Below are 15,888 nucleotides of genomic sequence, written 5' to 3'. Positions count from 1 at the left end.
TAATTGAGAGAAATAGAACTGGATTGCACTGGCATTAGATCCAAATTATGTAAACATCTGGCCACTGTATGAACCTGCCCATGTGGTTAATAAATGATACACCCAAGTCTCATGTAACATTTAGCTCTAAATCAAACATTCAAATATGAACTGAAATGAAATCCCACAGGTTTTCAAATAACTGCACAGATGAATTATTCCGGTCTGTATGAGATGTGTCATCAGATGAGAGCATGTGATTTGTCCAGAGGAATATAAACCTGATGATGTGGTGATATTAAAAAAAACTAATACATATAAATTGTTTCAAGTCCTCATACTAAAACAAAGAAATATGTAACAATACCAGTGTGTGTTACATATATGATAATAACCCACTAAAACCAGTGTTGACTGTGGTAGAGGATGGGACACACATTAAAATCCCAAAAGCCTACTGCTGACCATAAGGATTAACAGTTTTTTTTTCACTCTCTTCTCTCTTCTGTCTTTTCTCTTGTTTTTTTTTAACCCTTCCTCCTTTCAATCCTCTGACCATACACCCTACCCCTGTCATTTCTCTGTCCCTGTCTCTCTCTCACCTACCTGTCTCTCTGCCTCTCTACCAGATCAAACATTTGTGGACTCTAGCAAGTACTCAACAGCCAGCTCTCTACAAGGCCTGGCCTTCACCTGAAGTATGTTCCTCAACTTTTTCTTCATTTCACTCTGTTAACAAACTGCATTTGTAACTTTTGGTAAACTGACCAATTTAGTTAAGGAATAATTGTCACGTTTCAGATCTTTTAACTGATCTTTGCCTTACTTCAGCTTCTCCTACCATCCTCTCCATCCTTCGTCTTCTTTATTTTTCCCTCCACCTGTCACCCCCCAGCACAGATCAAGCCATTCTGTTGCCTGGTAACTCCTGTCTTTCTTCCTATTGGCTGGTGAAAACAACAGGAAGCTAGATATTTACAGAGACAAGAAAAAAAAAAGACATTTGGCACAGAGAACTTATTTCTCAACATCACTGGCTTCGTGCTGTTGTGTGTGCATTTCCGCTCGTGTTTCTATGTCTGTGTGTATGTGAGTGGGTGTGGGAACTCAAAGATTAGCCTCAAAGCGCAACTGAAATAAACACACACACCCAGCTTACCCATACACACACAGACACACACAATTTCCTCTGTGACACACACTCCATGATCACACACTGGTAGCTTACTAGGGAGCAATCAACAATGACAGCTGTTCAACTCTCTTGACAGTTTCTACTCAGTATACCTGTGTGTGTGTGTGTGTGTGTGTGTGTGTGTGTGTGTGTGTGTGTGCGTGCGTGCGTGCGTGCGTGCGTGCGTGTGCCTGCATGCATGTGTGTTTGAGTGTGTGTGCGCTTGTGAGCACCAGAGACAAAAAAGAAAAAGAAAAAACTGGAGGTTCAGCTGAAATAGTATATTTTGTGGAGTTTTTGGTAGTTTTTCTACACTGTAGATCAATACTGAAGACATAAAAACTATGCAATAACTCATCTCATATAGAATTATGTAGTGAGAAAATAAGTGTAAATGAGCAAAACATGTTTCATATTTTAAATTTCTCAAAGTACTTAATGCATTTGAGACCATCAGAGGGTGCTGTGCTGTGCTGATGACACTGCTGGTGTCTACCACAACATTCTGCAGCAACATGCCATCCCATCTGGCTTGAGCTGAGTGGGGCTGTCATCTGTTTTTCAACAGGACAGTGACTCACCTCCAGGCTAAGTTATGCCCATTTAAGCAAGCAGGAGAGTGATGTGGTGCTGCATCAGATAGCCTGGCCTCCACACCCATCAGACCTAAACCCATTTGAGATGGTTTGGACTGCAGCGTGAAGGAAAAGCAGCCAACAAGTGCTTAGCATATGTTGGACATTTTTCAAGAAAATCATTCCAGGTGATTGCCTCTTAAGGCTGGGCGAGCACCGGCAAAGCACCGTTTAACTGAAACAAAGGGTAGCTTCTTTGAAGAATCTAAAACGTACATCAAAATTACTAAAATGAACTAATGAATTATTTTGCTCACTATGTAATTCTATATGTGTTATTTAATAGTGTTGATGTCTTTTATATTAATGTAGAATGTAGATAATAATATAAACAAAGCAAAAGGTTTGTCCAAACTTTTGACTGGTACTGATATAATCCTTTCTTGCAGTTTGCAGTGTGTGTGTGTGTGTGTGTGTGTGTGTGTATTTTTACTTCCTTCTGAAGGCCAGTTTGACTTTAAATCTGTGTGAGGATATTCGACTGGGTTTAAGGGATGGGTTAGGTATTTGTTTGTAGTAATTAAGGTGAGTGTATGGTTAGGGTTAGGGTTGTTTTGGGTTTAGTTGGTCAGGGTAGTTGTAAAGAGCTTAGGGTTAGGTGAAATACTTCTATTTTGATGACTCTTCCTTCTCTGTTTGATACAAATTAATTTTGGATGGGTTAGGGTTAGGGTTCGGGGGGTTAGGGGTAGGGTTAGGTGAAATACTTCTATCTTGATGACTCTCCCTGCTCTGTTTGATTTGCACTGGCCATTGCAAGTCATTTAGTCTCCATGACACATTGTGCCAATGGTACTTTGGGGCCAGGGTTAAGTTTAGGTATTTAGTTGTAGTGGTTAAAGTCTGGATAAGGGGCTAGGAAATACATTTGGGAGTGTCCTCCCAAAGCTAGAAGTACAAGTGTGTATCTGTGTTGGTCGGGCTCAGCTTCTCACATGTTGACACCCATCCCTTGAGTTTAAATACAACACACACCATGATGCAATCTGTCAGGCACACATACAAACAGTAAAACACGCCAACTGTTCCCACACAGAATTAAATGTGCTTGTTTGTGTGTGAGCAGCATCGAGCCAAGTCAGATGATGTGTCCCCGCTCGATTTTACTGATTTATTTGTCTATTGATGTTTTAAATGTCGCTGCAGTCACACAGCTGCACAGATGGGAAAACATATTGATGTATTTACAAGGGAATTTTTTATGATGATGAAAATATTTGGCTGTGTTTTAAAAGTTTCTTGTCTTTTTTTCATCTCCCTTCTCCCTGCGTTTTGTTTCTTTATCTCCCACCCAACAGCAATCCCTGGAATGATTGTTCCACCCATGTAAAGGTGTTGAGTACATGACTCTGTGTGTGTGCGTGTGTGTGTGTGTGTGTGTGTGTATGCGTGCGTGTGACGGCGTGCAAGAGGAACCAAGCACACTCACCCGATCCTGGCAGAGGAATTCGGTGCGAGTCACACTCCGGTCAGGCATGGAAGCATGTCCCGATCTGAAGGAACAAACCCAACTCAGGCCCTTTCTAACACAGAACAACTCAAGAAAACACATGAAGAACAAAATTTAAAAAAAACACTCTTTGCAAGGAACTCAGTTGTTTAGACTTTGTACACCTTGATGCTTTTATAGGAGAACGGCCACACCTACATTGTAACTCTCCATGGACACAGGAAGTGTATTTATTTTGGAGAGAATCCACTTCCTTGAGTGACTGTTTTTCTGTTCATGCAACAATTAATGTGTGATAATCATCTTCTAACTGTATCCTACATGAGGGATTTTTTATTTATGAAGTTCGGATATTAATGAAGGAATATAATGTGAAGAATACCTGATGATCGTGGTGGTGATGATGAGTAAAGAAAGATGATGAAGAGGCTGCAGGATTGACACAGGGTCTAATCCAGCCACAACACAAGTCAAATCAGACACAACCTTTCACTTCTTTTTGCCAAATTCACCCACAGCAGAACAAACACTTAAAGCACTTCTGCATTTAATTGATCAGCTGGAGGACTCGGATGCTTCCTAGCTGCTGCTGATGCTGCAATTTTACTCATTCAACAAATCCCAATGTTTACTTTGAGCTTGTTTCATGTCCCTTCACACTGCTGCTCCTGTGTACTACATTCTCTCTTTTAACCAACACAAGGTGCAGAGAAAACAAAAATTCAATTATTTAACACACCAGGAATAAATAACGCAAGACTGAAGAGAGAAGTTAGACTTGCTGCAGCACTAATTCAGGACAGATTTGGTTACAGTTAACTGTAAATGCCATAAATGAATTCAGATTGCTTCCCACACAACTGTGTATGGGTACTAGGTGCCATCAGCAGGTGGCTATTTGACCCAACAACTCTGTCCATCCATCAGCCCTTAAAGTCAGGCACAGCTGCAGTGACTTCTAACACGTCTTAAAGAGTGCTGCCATTTTGACATGGATTTTATTGTGTGACATTTAATTTCTCATGTTTTTGTCTTAAAAGACTGTTCTTTTTTGGTTTGCTGTGTTGTTAAATATTTGTTTTTATTTGTTGGTTTTTTTTTTTTTTGTTACCTGCCCACTGATCTGGTTCAGTTTAATGTTATTAAGAGTGAGAAAATTAGCCAATGGTGTATCTTAAATGCCATGCTGCAAGAAATGTCAGTAAATCTTCAACTGAGTCTTAAAATCCTAACTAGGAATTAATTTGAAACTATCTGTCAGGGTACATTGCCCTTCAGTTCAGCTAGGATTGGGGTTAGAGTTTTTTTTACAATGGGACTGTATTTAAACCATATTTGCATCTGCACTTATTTTCTTAGGAATTAAAGATCAAATATGAATTTTCATGTCAAAAAGGACATTTTTTCAGTGCAGGACAACTAGCCAGCAACATGTCTTAAATGTGTGACCATTAATGGTGTGTTGTGCTGTCTGAGCATACAGCTCAGTGTGTGTGGTTCAACAGTCTTAATTAATTTATGCTCTATTCATGTTGCCAAAGTCCTTATTGAGAAATGAATGCCTAAACAGTCTTATGCCCCTGGGTCTCTGTTGTTCAATACATCTTTTCATGTCACAGTCATAGACAGTAAGCCAGTAATGTCATATTGTGTACAAGCAGTGCTTATAATGGTGTCATTTAAGACCTGTGGCAGGTAGTGCTCTCCAGTACGTCTTTGTTGATTTTTTGTCATTGAGGTTTGAATTATTTGCAGTAAACAGAAACTAATTCAAGGTGAATGTGGATAAATAACTGGACAGAAAACCTGCTAGAGCATGAGTCTGGATGTTATTGCTCAGAAGTGGAAGAAAATACAGACCATCCTTCAGTATTTAAGTTGAAACTAAATGAGTGAAATACATCTTTTCAGCCAGAGGTCACCAGCCTCGGTGAGTTAGACTGAAGGTCTGTTAGTAAATCAGTAATCACAACAACAGAGACATCATAAATAGGAACAATGCCAGAAATCAACCAAAACCCTGAACAAAATCTTGACAGCTCACACCCTTGGAACATACTCCCATATTCTCTTTTGCGTTGTCTCTCATGTTGAAGGATTTGAATGTTACTACGGCTGTTTTTGTATCATACTGTCTGTTATTAAAAGCCATACTTCCACTGCTAATTTCAATCAAACTAAAAAAGCCATGGTATAATTCTTAAAAAAATCATTTGTAAGTTAAGTAAGCAGGATGGTGTTTTTTCATTTTGTCACAATGTTGTTTGTATCATTATTGTTAAAGTTAGCATAATATGTCACATTATCTAGGTGTAGTAACTATAAATATGTCAGTATGATTATCTGTGTTTGTCTTCCATGTGATGGATTTTAGGATGGAATAATGAAGGCTGAAAGAGACGTAAGAAGAATCTCTTTCCCTCTCCTTTCTCCTGCAGCCACTTCTTCTGCTTTAGTCAGGTTTTCTATCCTCTCTCTGCTCCCTTCCTCTGTTCATTTCCCTCCACCACTTTGTTTTGATTGTGCTATTAATACTCTGTCTGTTTGCCTTCTTTTTCCTTGCCTTCAGTTTTCCTTTAAAAATGAGCCACCTATTTATTTGATCTCAAACATGGGTCTGGAGACCACTCTTCTGTTCGTGTCTACATATGAGAGTGCCTGCAAGTGTGCGTGTGTGTGTGAATGTCATCATTTTTCCTCTGGTAGAAAAATGTGACGATTTAAAGCTGAATGATGTTTTTATATTACATATATAAATACCTGTACAGGAAGGAGTAAACCGGGGTTAGTGTAAGGAAAGACGATGAAGCAACAACAGGAATAACATTGTAATGCCTTGTCTGCATTCAGGCTTACAATGACGGTCATCATTCACACACACATTATCAGCAGTATCAGTGTGGAGGGAAAGATTACAGAGGAAACTACTGTAATGTTGATAATGTTGATTTTTTTTTTTTTATTATTATTTTGAACTCTGAAGTGTAAAATAACTTTTTGACTCTCACTATATTTAATTAAAGTTCTTTCTTCTCTGTGAAAATTTGCGTATTTTCTTTTGTCGCTCTCACACAAACAACAGTATAAAGCAGAAGCGTAGCCAGTAATTTATTTCCTAACTATAGCCAAGATGGAGTCTATATTTGTTTACAGGAAAGGACTGCCTTGTTGCAGGCGTCCAGGTCAGAGAGTAATTGTTTGCCTGATCCTTCTTAATTAGTATTTTTCAATGACACTTAGTCCACTATGTTGGTCTTGGAGCTTGGTTCATTGTTACCATCAAGCTCAAAGCACCTGCTTTAACTCCACTACTTCGTTCAGTACCTGAGGTTTAATTGCTGCTGGTTTTATCCTGTTGTTTTTGCCTTTTGGAGGGATAAAGAAGTCACTACATTTTTGTGTGTTTTCTTTTATCCATCCATACTTAATATTACAAGGTATAAATTATTAGCCCAGTCGAGCAAACAACAAGGGGCCTCTTACCTTTTCTGTCATGATAATGCCCCGTTCCAATTGACTGATTGGTTTTAGAATATGACAAATCAAAACATGTTTACATGAGGTCAGTCATGTAATAGGCTAAAGAGTCTATTTATCAATAGGATGGTTAAGACTTTTTATCCTAGGGACTAACATCCACAATAAGGACAAATCTATCTGGTCTGTTGTTAAGCTGCTTTCTTAAAGGTTTTACTTTACACAAGATGATGGGCTATGTAAAATATTTCAGCAAGTGAGGAAACAAGGGTGCAATTAGGAGAATAAGAGGCACCCATGCAGTTTTCAGTTTTCCTTCTCCACAGCAGCCAGGAGGGCAGAGTTGAGTCATCAAGCAGATTGATCTCACCTGGACCAACTACCTGTATCTTCTATATAAGCTGCTGGCTCTCAAGCAGACTCTTTTAGCTCTCCTGTCCTTTGTCTTGTCTTTAGGCCTGTTTTTCGGTTTCTTACATGACGCTAGTCTTTTGTTTTTGTTATGTAGTTTGTGTAATTTCTCTTTTTTGGCTGATCTTGTTTGGTTGTTACATCCAAAATTCAGAAGCCCCACAAGGCACATTGAATTTAATCTACATGATGAGGGTGAAAAGACCAAGAATAAATCTTAGTGAAATGTGACATAAACAAGGGTTCAAAGTCAAATGAATAGTGAGTCAGTGAGAAGTGTGGGCCTTTAGCATTTATGATTTGATCTGACAAAAATGATAGATTTTGGTGCATGATCCCTCATCACTTATCACCAAACAGCACTGAATTCATGCCTTGTGTTGTGAGGAAATAAAACTTAAACCTTTCAGTTAAAGTTAACAGCTGACTTTTAAATGTACCCAATGCTGGGCTTTGACAGGCATTGCCAGCACTCCTCCTGTTTCACTGCAGACATTTGGAGGCATCATTAAGATTTCTTTCACCTGTGCTTTTCCTGCTTGTCAGGCCAGATTTTGATTTCTCACACCTACGTCAACTTCCCCTGCCAGCCTGCTTTTCTCTATAGAACTATGTTGTGAAGTGAAAGTGAAATTATCACATTTCAGTGAAGCTTAAGTCATTTGACTCTCACCCTTAGATCAGGAGCATTTCACCAAATGAATCATCTGTGATTTATGTCACCTACTCTGCACAAACTCATCCTCTTTCCACTGACTGGGGAGAGAATGACAGAGCACACTTTTACTGCAGAATGATGGTAAATGGATCCAGATTCATTTCCATTCATAAAACTGATTAGGCTACATAGACATTTGTTACTGATGCTGGCAAATGCAGTAAAGTCTGTCTCCAATACCTTATCAAGCAAACCAGTGAGACTCCATGATGCTCATGATTCTCAGACAGAGCCAGATTTAGAACCTCTTAATCTGACTTAGTGCCGGTCCTGTGTTCATCCAAGTCATGGAGCTTCCCACACTCCTGAGCACACTTTAACATCTGTTGTTGTTGTAGTCCATTTTAGATAACTATATTCACAAAGTAGCAAAAGCATAACTAAAACAAAAACCTATGCCATACACGGTGGACTATCTCTGTCAAGCATGTTTCAAGCCTCTGCAAACTGATTTTAGTACCAATGCAAACAGTACCCATCAAAAGTTTGGACACAGTTTCCCATTGAATTTAAAACTGATGCTTTGCAGAATGGTTATTTTTGTAATTTACTGAAAACCTCTTCAGTAAATGCAGTGAAACAGAGAACTATAAAACATGACATTGCAGTGTAGCGTACTGGCCGAACATTTACTGATTCACTGACCATCCAGCAGCTGGCTTAACCTCTGTTATTACACACAGCTCTCGAAACATCCCAGCGCAGACCCACACCAGCAGGCTAACGACACACATTTAAGGCTACTCTGGAATTATGTTCACATTCACATCTTTTGGTAGATGTTACCGCCATCACCTCAGCTACATCCTGGCCCAGTCTGCCCACTGAACACAGACCGATCTGATATCAACCTTCACTCAAACACCCAGTACAACCACGAACAAGACCACCGCCAAATGAAACAGAACAATACTGCAACAACACTCGCACCAACTATAATATATTGTTGCATCATTGCAACATTGGTGCACTGCATTGCTTGGTCCTTATTGATGTTTCCTGCAAGATGAAATGGTCTTGGAGTTATATTCATTTTCTTCACTTGAGTGCACTCAAAGCACTTTACACTATTTTGGCCATTCCCCCATTCATGCATACAATGGCTCTGCTGCCTTGCCTTGTCCTGGCCATTGGGAGCAACAATCATTCACACATTCATACACAGACGAGCAAGTAGGGGACTTTGTTTTGCCCAAAGACACTATGACTTGTGGCGTAGAGACTGAACCATTGGATAGTGAACGACCTGCTCTACCTCTGTTCTGTCAAGAGTCATTTTGATCAAATCTTATTTTGTATATCAACTTTCATACAGATTAGTGCAGCTCAAGGTGCTTTAAATTGCTGACTCATTAACTGAATAGACTAAATGCAGGTGGTATAAACAGCAAAACAATAGTGGGAACAAAACAACCAAACTATACATTGAAGTAGCTGAACCCTCTACTGTCCAAATGTTAATCACCACTACAGTAAAGTCATACAGCTGAGGAGGTCCTTTTGGGTCAAACTGTTACACAATATGTTGTAAAACTCAGACAGAGGAGGGTTTTTGTTTCATTATTTAAGTTTTTTCTTTTATTTCTTCTGTCACATTAAGCTGTTTCTGTCTCCAGCAGCTCTAATGTTGAGCAAGGCTGCCAGCACTGCCAATGATGTGGTCATACAAAGAGTGTGTGCGTGTGCGTGCGTGTGTGTGTGCCCGCGCTGCTTTGCAGTGGGGACTGGTTTGTGTTTTTAATCATGAAAGTAAGCATGTTTTGGCAGGTTCCCACTTTCTAACACTTCAGACATCTGTTTGAGGGTTAAGACTCAGATTCAGGGTACATCTTAGATTTAGGTTGGGGTTAGGTATTTTGTTGTGATGGTTAGGGTTAAATTAGGGAGCTAGGAAAAGCATAATGTCATTGTGTCCTCACAAAGATAGCTGTACATACGTGGGAAAGAGAAAACAAGTGTATTTTTTTCCGTATTCCTATCCTTAATCAAAGAAGAGGCATAGATGTCTTATTGACACTAATTACTTTGTCTCAGGCACACACACACACACACACACACACACACACACACACACAAAAACATTTGATCAAACACACCGAAAGTGTGGACACTTTTTTTTTTGTTTGTTTTGGAGTTGGGAGTTCAGTTTGGGATTATTTATGTCCTTGTTTCTATGAGTTGAGGAATGCAGTCGATTTGTATAAGTGCTAACTGTACACATGCACAGTTCACCTATCGGTTCGATGCCTTGTTGCCTGTGTGCGTGTGTGAGTGAGCATGTCTGTGACTCTGATGAGACAGGGCTGAAGACATCCATTAGCTAATGGATCTCTCAGGGTTTTTTTTTCTCTTCTTTTATCCCTCTCATCCTCCCTCCATCACCACATCACACTTCCACTGCACTTAACCCTATCAGGAAGAAACACACACACACACACTAACCCTCCCTTATCCTTCAGTTTGGATTCGGTTTATTTACACTGGCTGTACATGCTGACAGTAAGTCTTCATTTGGGGTTTGGCTGTGCTCACAGAACAGTTTCAAAATCAAGAATATCACCATTAATTTCATATTACAGCAACACATGACAAGGAAAAGTGGAGAGAGCAGCTTTATTGCCCACAAATGATGGTGAAAGTGCATTTTCATGGTTGGAATCGAAAGGTAGTTTCAAAATAAAGTGTTGTAAAACAAACATATGTAAGCAGTTTTGGTATTTCTTAACTACAATAAGTAGTGATGTTTTTCAGTGAATTTCATGATCCAGAGATGCAGGTTAAGGGAAGGAAGAACAGAGCAATGAGACCAACCAAACTCACACATGGATGCTGAGAATATAATGGGGCTGGAAAACACTGTAACTGCATCTGGTGAACATTGTGGATCAGTCAGCATTGTTGGTGATAAATAATAGGCTACATGAAACCTGGCTCTGCAATGAGGTGGAGCACCTGAGTTAAATCCTTAAATTTATTATACAGTTTTACTGGTGTTGATATTGTTGGTAATAAGTAGATGCACATGTTGGATCTCGACTCATCTGCTTGTGCAAATTCTGCTGAATTTCTTGTGTTGCACGAAATTCCCTTCACCAAACCCCAGAGATAGAACTTGAACCACTTATTGCACTCAGCCTGTCTTTTTTGTTTTTTTAAACTGAGCTCTCTGCTCCCATATTCTGAGTTCTTACACACTCACAGTTTGTTTAAAGCAGCTACAGTCAGTATTGTAGATGATGATGTGAAAACAAAGTGAGAAACATTGCTCATAGTCACAAACCTACAGAGACTTATCACCTCAATCCACAGCCGCCCTCGGCTTTACGGCACTTTGTAACAAGTCTCAGCTCATTGTTCAGCTGTCCCACCCACAACTTTACTCTACTGGTTCACTGTCACAGCTCTTAATGTGTCATTTTCAGTAGCACCAGCAGCTATTTTCAGTAAAAATGTCTAAAAACCTCAGTGTGCACAATCTCTCAGCTCTTAAACGGCACAGAAACAAAGTTAGCAACTAGTCGTGAACACAGTGGAGGATTTAGCAGATAGACAAGTGTTTCTCTCAGGAGTTTGAGACCAAAAAACAGAGCAAAAAGAAAGTGAATAATGGATTTACATGCACTAGGTGGCCAACAACGTAACTCTAAATGAGTACGTGTAAATAAGCAACTAATAAGTTCGGTATATCAACTGGCTTCCTCTGCTCCCAAGTGGACAAAAATATAATTTTAGGGCAGAATTAAAGCAGCAAGATGACAACTGAGGAGGAAAATGTGGAAGGAAGCATCAAATTAACAAGAGCAGAAGATAAAAGGATTAAAATGAGAAGCGATATGAGGACGGCGAGTGACACTGATGGCAATATGAGTGATAATGGAGTCTTATAGAAAGGTGATGGTTCTGTATGATTTAACAATGGAGAACTGAAGAACAATAAAACCTAACTGCGCGTGTGTGTGTGTGTGTGTGTGTGTGTGTGTGTGTGTGTGTGTGTGTGTGTGTGTGTGTGGGTGTGTGTGCGTGTGTGTGTGTGTGTGTTCAAGGTTTGGCCTGTGCATTTGAATGAGGTGTGCTAAAGCTAAGTACAGGCAATGACACCCCTCACTGATGCCACTCCAAAACCACTTATAACAGACACTCTCACACATCCTGAAAAACACACTCACATGCACTCATACCCACTCACTTAAGTGGAGGGTTTGAAATTGAGCTGGGACTTCGAATGAATGCTCCAAACAATTATCTTTCTCTCCTGCTTCTAGTAATCCATTTCCCATGAATATGTTCACTCCCTCTTTTTTCTTTTCCCGCTCTTCCTCCCTCTGCCCTCCTGTTCCCCCTCCCTCCTCTCTCATTTTCATAGGTGATGTTATGTCTCCCTAAGGCTTTTTACAATATGTGCCAATGCAGACATACTTCTGATTTATGGCAGCAGATGCCACATAATCACACAATGTCCAGGTTTAGCTTACAAGCTGCGAAAGATAAACTATGTTGGCAAAATGTGGCTTTTTCCTGGTACCAAACTTCATGATAATCCACTTAAACCACTAATAACATCATTGTAATGAAGTAAAGTCAGTGGATCTAATAGTTGTTGAAATATTTCTGTCTGGGCCAGCGCACCAACAGACTGACATTACAATGAATCTGCTCTGTTGTTTTCTTCTATTCTGTTTTGTTGTGGTCTTGCCTTGGACTGTTGGGTTTATATTTAATTATTTCAACATCTCTTCTCTTGCCAGTTGATGATCTATGAATAATAAAATTGTCAGATTCATGCCCTTTCTGTGTCCCAAATCTTCAAATTGTAATCTTTTCTTTTCTCCATGGACACTCTTCCACACACTTTTAATCTGGGTTACTGTGACATCATCCCTTGCTGCCTAATGATATCATTGCCCACTGTCAGGAAGCTGAGATTGTCACTGAGACGATGCCCAGAAATGTGTGGTGATTGTCAGGGGTGATGATAATGATGATATCATCCTGTTAATGACCACAAAAATAAGAAAATACAGCACTTCTGGTTTGCATAGTGATGATGATGTCACTGTGTGAACACTGTGCTCCTGTGTGTGTGTGTGTGTGTGTGTGTGTGTGTGCGTGTGTGTGTGTGTATGTTTGTGTTTGTGTGCATGCGTATGCATGTGTCAGACTACACAATGTGAAGATACCATCATGTCTATCGCGCCTTAAAAAGCCTGTCCTAATTATCACAAAGATCTCACACTCACACACAGACCACACACAGTGTTTTGGCAGAGCTCTGGTTCAGTCACTGCATTAAAGACAAACATCGCAGCTGTGAATTCCTGTACACCGAATCTGTCCTGAGATCAGGTCTGCGCTTCTGATGCTCTGAAACCACAGAGTTTCTGGACTTCATTTTCATATAGTTTCATCTTTCATATCATTCAAGCGTCTTGACTTTCTTTCCTCCTTTGCATCAATACTTTCATTAATTAACATTAATACATGGTGTGATCAAGCATCCTGCAGTGAGTGCAGTATAAAAGACATTCCCTCACAATTACATGCATCCTAGTGAAACATGACTGTGAAGGAAAGTGAAACATTCTCAGGGGGCAAATAAATTGTCTGCACTACTCGTCATTGTCCCTTCTTGTCTTTGAAAGTTTTTTTATATGATCTTATTATATTATATTTTTGTCTGTGGTGTAGCTGATTGCAGGATTCCAGTGTGTTGTGTGTATAATCTAAGTTATGTTGATGCCATCTGGTAAAACAAATGAAACAAACAGAAACATTAATACCAGACAGGGCTCAGATAGCTCACTGAACTGGTGACATAAGAAACTAAATTAGATGAATCACTGAGATTTGACTGAAAGGAGCAGAGTAACCACCATTTTTAACAGCACGGTATCCTGTAAAATGAATTGTAGAAATAATGGAACTGATCAGTAAATTGATCAATTGCCAACAGCCAGTTAAATTGCCCAGACAGCTCCACAGTCAGTACCATGGACGCATGACCTTGTTCTTTCACAGTTAAGTTATAGAACAATGCAGCATTTTATTTTCCAATCAGCAGCAGCTTGAGTCCACTCACTCCTGACAAGACTGGATGACCTGCTTTGCCACTTGGCTGAAACTTTTCATGTTTATTCCAAACAATGTGATTTTTCCTGCTGCAGGAAAACCTAAACCACATTAGTTACTGTCTCTCCATAAAGTGTAATATGAAATTCCAACCCAATATAAAATGATTACAACAGCAGATGTAGGATTTTCACAGTCTGTGTTGGATAAGTACTGTATTATTTCAATCAACAATAAAAAGTAGCAAAACAGAGCTTTATTTGCAGGAAATATGTATTACTTTAACCTCTCAGGGCAGAGCTCACTCCCTCATAATCTTTATCTCTCTGAGAGTTGCTGTTGAACCCAAGCCAACTGAATAATTCCTCTGCCCAGTCAGCCATGAGACATATGTGTGTATGGGAGTGTGTAACTTTACTCTTGATATTAGCTCATTTGTGAATATGTGAGCAGAGAGAATGTGAAGCACATAAACACATACATCCCTGGTGTTTTTACAGTTTTCAAAATATCTCAAGTGCGGCCCTCTGAAGCTCTGCTGCCAGCTGAACACTCAGGCAGGAGGTTTGCAGCCTCCACTGACCCCCTCAGCGACCCCTGGGGGCCTCTTTCAGAGAACCGTGGCCCGAGCGTAACACCGAGCGCCGTGTGAGGTTTGATCTCCTGCTGCAGTAAACACAGAAACGCACCATCAGGGTTCGAACAGTTATCAATAGTTCATGAGCTGCCACGGACTTTAACCTGTCAGAACAGAACTAGTCTAGCAGACCCCACAGACTCTTTCTAAAGCAACATCGCTTGTAAAATAATACATTTTAATTAGGTTTCTCAGCAGTGCTTCAGTTTGATTGTTTGAAAAGTGAATTTTTGATGACAGCAACATTTTTTGGAAAACTGCTGATTGTGATCTGTCTACATTTTTTAGACGTTCGCTGTCTTGTAGTGTGAATAAGGACATCTTCAGTTGTAACACACGCAACTTCACCCCAGCACATGCACAAATTTGGTACAGCATACAATACCCACACACACTTACACACGCAGGAGTGGACGCACATCCACTCTCACACACATCCAGCTGGGTTGTTTTTCTAAGGGGTGTTTATGCAAAGGAAGTTGGATCCTGAAACTCACTGCATATTTCACATTTCTGAAAGTTGGAAACAGCCTGACTGCTGATATGATTACACCGAGAAGCAAGCAGGAAAAGCTCTGACATTCTCATGTGGAAGCCATTATCCTTTTTCTACATCACTTTCTCTCTTTATCTCTACCTCTTCTTCTACAACCTCCCAAACAGTTCTCTGACATTCTCTCCCTCTTCTCCTTTCTTGTAATTTCTCTTCTCAGCTTCTCACATGCTGTTTGTGTTTGTGAATGTTTGCTTGCATGCAATTGCATATGACGCCTGCTGTGATTTGTGTTTGTGTACACACAGGCATCAGAAGAGAGGCACATAAACACACACATACACGAATACAGTGAAACGGTTTGATTAATGGCTAGTTGGCCTGACTTTTCTCTCTGGATCAGCCACAGTGTTCGGCATTAAAAACCCATAATTCACTATTAACACCCCACCAGATCTCTCTCTCTCTCCCTTTTGTGTGTGTGTGTGTGTGTTTCTCATAAGCCCCTCCACCCATCAATCCACTCCCAAATGACATCAGAAGACTGAGAAGTGAGACCATTATGCATGACTGACAGAGCAGGACAAGAGAGAGGATAAACCCATTGACTGTGTCTGGGTGGACATGTCTTTCTGTTTCTGTGGACAAATTTTAGTTAATGTTAGTCATCAGGACACTTTGGTTGGTCCTTGTAACTTCAAAGAGCTATTTGAGTTCAGACTTGGTTTAAGGCCTAGGGTTAGAATTAGATTTAGGTTAGGGTTAGTTGCAATGGTAATGAGCTAGAGAATGCATTTTGTCAATGTATGTCTTCACAACTATAGACAAACTTGTGTGTGTGCTGAGAG

General features: G+C 40.0%; 1 protein-coding gene across 2 annotated transcripts in view; it reads left to right on the top strand.

Moving 5' to 3' along the window:
• LOC113143087 (transcription factor COE1-A-like) overlaps positions 1 to 6,348 on the top strand; it is a 76,707-nt gene extending 70,359 nt beyond the window's left edge. The window contains exons 16-17 of one of the 2 annotated variants that reach the window (XM_026328550.1): positions 609 to 677; positions 3,087 to 6,347. In XM_026328550.1, the coding sequence (XP_026184335.1) occupies positions 609 to 676 (68 nt within the window). In that variant the 3' untranslated portion in view covers position 677; positions 3,087 to 6,347. Of the gene's footprint in view, positions 1 to 608; positions 678 to 3,086 lie in introns of both variants that reach the window. The other variant, XM_026328551.1, reaches the window with a different exon arrangement.
• The last annotated feature ends 9,540 nt before the right edge of the window (positions 6,349 to 15,888 follow it).

This window comes from Mastacembelus armatus, chromosome 14 (genome assembly GCF_900324485.2).
Source record: "Mastacembelus armatus chromosome 14, fMasArm1.2, whole genome shotgun sequence".
NCBI classification, from domain to species: Eukaryota; Metazoa; Chordata; class Actinopteri; order Synbranchiformes; family Mastacembelidae; genus Mastacembelus; species Mastacembelus armatus.
This window is presented reverse-complemented; position numbering and strand designations above follow the sequence as displayed.